We start from the raw sequence: 4,075 nt of genomic DNA, 5'->3' as shown, positions 1-4,075 counted from the left end.
CTGTGCTGTGCTGTGGAGCACCGTGCTGTGCTGTGCTGTGCTGTGGAGCACCGTGCTGTGCTGTGCTGTGCTGTGCTGTGCTGTGCTGTGCTGTGCTGTGCTGTGCTGTGCTGTGCTGTGCTGTGCTGTGGAGCACCGTGCTGTGCTGTGCTGTGGAGCACCGTGCCTGCAGGGAAGGCCCGCTCTGCGGCATGGCCTGAGGGAGAGATTTCTGACCCCCGAGCTCCTCCAGGGGCACCGCAGCCTGGTCTCTGCTGTGTGTTCGTTGTCTGCACAGCTCGAAGGACCGGCTCCTGAGAGCCTGTGTTTCCCAGTTGTACTGGAGAGGCCTGGGCTGCAGTGACTGCCTGGGGCCACCAGGGGGCGCAGGACTGCTGCTCCTCACACTGAATCGTGGGGGGATGTGTGTGTGTGTGATTAGTATATGTGTGTGTATACACACACACACACCTTGTGGAACTCCAGATTGTTGGCTGGGATGGAGCTCAGACATCTGCATTGAAAGAAAAGGACCATGCTAGCCAGGTTTGGGAAGAGCTGATCTCTGGAGCCAGGGATGAGGGAGGAGGGAGGGAGGGAGCCACGCCAGCCTTCCCCCCAAGGCTCTTTTCCCTCTGGCCTCCTGAGGCCAAGGGCTGCGTGGCCGGCCCAGTGGGCAGGGAGGGGTGCATATCAGCCTCTGGACGCAGAGCAGGGGGAGAGATGCAGACAGAGAGAGGCGGGGCGAGAAGGAGAGAGCCAGGAATATTTAACCGCTCGAGTCAGAACAGCCTGAGTCCCCGATGCTTTCCTGTGAGGCCCTCATTAATACCAGCACGGCCGGCCGCCAGGCACAAGCTTCAGCATTTCATGTATTACCTACACTGGAGTTTCCAACTTAGTTATTTCACCAAAAGAGCCAGAAACTCACAAGAGTGGGCATTTTAAGCTCCCTTTATTGTCTAACACGTGTCCTTTAGTAGCTGGACTTTCCCACATCCGCGGCGGTGGGAAGGCTGGTGCAGGTGGCCGTGGGCTGGTGCTGGGGAGGAACGTGAGAGGCCGCCACCCCTCGGCGCCCCTCCCCATGTGTGGCCTCAGCGACCAACCGCAGGGCACACCCCATCGCTGATTACCTGAGGGGACAGAAGGCTGCTCCCGCTACCGTCAGGGCCCAGCTGCACTGATGAGCTACCAACGTGTAAGAGCTGTGTGGCTCCCCTGCCGTTCTATCGCTCTTTCCCGCTTCTTACTCGCCAGTCCTGCAGCCGCGGCCCCCTGCAGACAGGGAGACGCTCTAAGAATGTTATTCACCCCCTTGGCTGCACCCAGGTGGCTGCGTTTCAGCTGTCTGTCTGTCCCCCGTGAAAGCCTGGGTCGGAAACAACATGCCAACCGTGTTTTTATGGGAAGCCTGATGCGCCCACACACGTGTGCCGTGCAGAACGTATCATTTCATGTTCTTTTCTAATCTGTATGAACTCTTACATCTATTTTTAGCAAAATAATTTAAAGACTGTGGAAAAGAATTCATGTGAGCTCAAGCTCACTTTTTCACATTTTGTCTTAATTTTTATTGTCATCTGATCACTAGTTGCTGGAGAAATGAAGGTTATAGATCATAAACAAAACTGAGAGACATTTCCACGCAAGCTCCTCTCTCTCTTACACACACACACACACACACACACACACACACGTGCGCACACACGCACGCACACACACACACGCACCACACACACACACACACGCACACACCCTTTTTTTATAGCCAACTCATATGTTAGTGTTCCAGGAGCTTTATGTTAAGTTTTGGCTTTAAATAAATCACTTCATCTAGCCAAAACCACTGACTTTTTCATGGTTTCTACACAAAACGTCAATTCAAGTCGAGCTTCTTTCAAATTCAGTCCAGGTGCTAAAATAGTCTCCTGGTTTCCCAGGGAACATTCAACAGCATTCCCGACTCTGTGTTCATATTTATAATGTAGTCTCTAAACAGCCCAGTATTTTGTATTTTCTGGATTAACCTGGCTCCAGGGCGAATTTGTAGGCCATCAAATCCATAGACACTCACTTATAAACGTATGTTTTACCTTTTAGAAGTCAGTGATTGCCCCTTTAGGATCTTGTTTTTCATTATTTGCAAACTCTTTGGAATTCTTTAGAGAGCAGGCATGTGCATTTTACGTTAACAATAAAAAGAATAATAAAAACAAATAAACCATGTATGTAAAATGAGCTTGGTTACCACGCGATGGAGAAATGTACATCCATGGTAGGTTATGTAGCTTTTGGCTTTCACGCTCTTTAATTTATTGACTTAGAATTCTGGATATTTCCTTAGGGTTGGTCCTTGGGGATAAATCACTGCATTTAACCTTTATTAGCTTCCAAATCTAAAATATAAACAGAAACTCCTCTCCTACTCCCTCGGCCAACATTTGAATTTTGACTAAAAACCAGATCAACAAAGCTGCCCCTAACAGTCAAAATGTCATGTTCGGAAGTGTTAACAGAGCTTCTTAGAGACAACACTCTAGACAGGCAATAGAACACTAATATCCTGAGATGGAATTCGAGCCATCACCTCTAATGCAGAAGGATGGTACAAAGATCATAGACCTGATTGATGGAAGGGGTCTGTAACATGGTAAAACTCAGCTGCTCTTACTGTAGCTGCTGAGGTATTTGGAGACATCAGGAAAATTGGAGGTCTGGTGTAACTGCCGCAGCGTGACAGATGTTGTGGGAAGATGGTACTTTCTAGAGGAGCTGAGGAGCTGCAATTTCCCAGGGTAAGCGACTTACCTCTGAATGATTTCGTGGCAAATGCTTGGCTAGGACACATCAGTCACGAGGCCCCATGGTTTTTGTTATGGATTTGTTAAATGGTTTTAAATATGGATTAGGATTCAGGAGACTGGGAAGGGTCTGAGATTTGCGTTTCAGGCTGCTGCTCCTGCTGGCTTAGGAAACCCCTCTGTGGGCAGCAATGACCTGTTTGGTTCTCTGGGGGCAGGGAAAGAAACCCATGATGATGTGTAAAAGAGGGTAGCTAATATGTGGAATGATTTCTTTGCTACTGCAAACGATGCCGACCTAGCTGGTGTGCTGCGTGGTGACTGACGGGCTGGCAATCTGTTTCTTTGTGGGTATTGGTCATCTTCCTGCCATGAAAGAATCCAAGGTCTTAAAGCTTCCTAAAACTCGTGAGACTGTAGCCGAGCATGGCGGGCATCAACGTTAGCTCCGTTAGAATCGCGTGACGCAGGCTTGCACTGGGGGAAAACAAAGAAAGGGTGACAGTCCCCAGAGGGATTGTTCTGTGGCGTCATGGCCCCTTGGAACAACTGCTTAATGAAAACAATACATATCATATGATTTTATCCAGCCTCCACCCCCACCCAGAGTTTCTGACTTCATAGACCCAGGAACCTTTGCATGTTCCCAAGGGGACCAACACAACCTGTACACCAGATCCCAGAAAACACTGGCTTAAGGGCAGATTGATTCTTTCCTGGAGACCAGCCCAGGCCTACAGACGCCCCTGGGCCCCCCGTGGATGCATGTGTGGTAGGCCACCACGGAGAGGCTCGGGTTCTGACGGCTTGGTGGCGCCCGCCCTAGAACCAGGGTCCGTCCTTAAATGTGTTCACACGTGTTTAGCAGGTTAGTGGAGCAAAAGAGTTTGCACTACCACGTTCCATTTTCCCAACCCAAGAAACAGCCCCTCAGGCAGCAGGAAGAGGAGAGCTGGTTTTAATTAAAGGAGAGGGCGTGTGCGTGTGTGTGTGTGTGTGTGTGTGCGCGTGTGTGCGCGTGTGCTTTTCTTAGGTATAAATGAGCGATCATTTGCATCAAGACTACCCCGTGTCAAGCATGGAAATGTCCACACTGCTGACCACTGATAGGAGTGGTGAAGGTCTGGGTCAGGAAACGCCATTAGGGCGCCACCGCTGATTTCGCCTGTGCCTCACAACCTGGAGGAAGCAGCGTAGGGCAGGAGGGCGTCTGTGGGAAAGGACTGAAGCGCTCACCAGCCCAGAGGATCGCCTGTGCCGGTGAAGCGACCCTGAGCGTGTTTCCCCGGTGA

At 50.5% G+C, this 4,075-nt stretch overlaps 1 protein-coding gene across 1 annotated transcript in view; it reads left to right on the top strand.

Annotated features, from left to right (window-relative positions):
• Gfral (GDNF family receptor alpha like) overlaps nucleotides 1-4,075 on the top strand; it is a 16,598-nt gene extending 12,523 nt beyond the window's left edge. The window contains exon 9 of the mRNA XM_013019058.1: nucleotides 3,969-4,075. Within this exon, the coding sequence (XP_012874512.1) occupies nucleotides 3,969-4,075 (107 nt within the window). The remainder of the gene's footprint in view (nucleotides 1-3,968) is intronic.

Source organism: Dipodomys ordii, unplaced genomic scaffold, assembly GCF_000151885.1.
Source record: "Dipodomys ordii isolate 6190 unplaced genomic scaffold, Dord_2.0 Scaffold44, whole genome shotgun sequence".
Lineage (NCBI taxonomy): Eukaryota > Metazoa > Chordata > Mammalia > Rodentia > Heteromyidae > Dipodomys > Dipodomys ordii.
The sequence above is the reverse complement of the archived record's forward strand: the minus strand, read 5'-3'. Positions and strand labels throughout refer to the sequence as shown.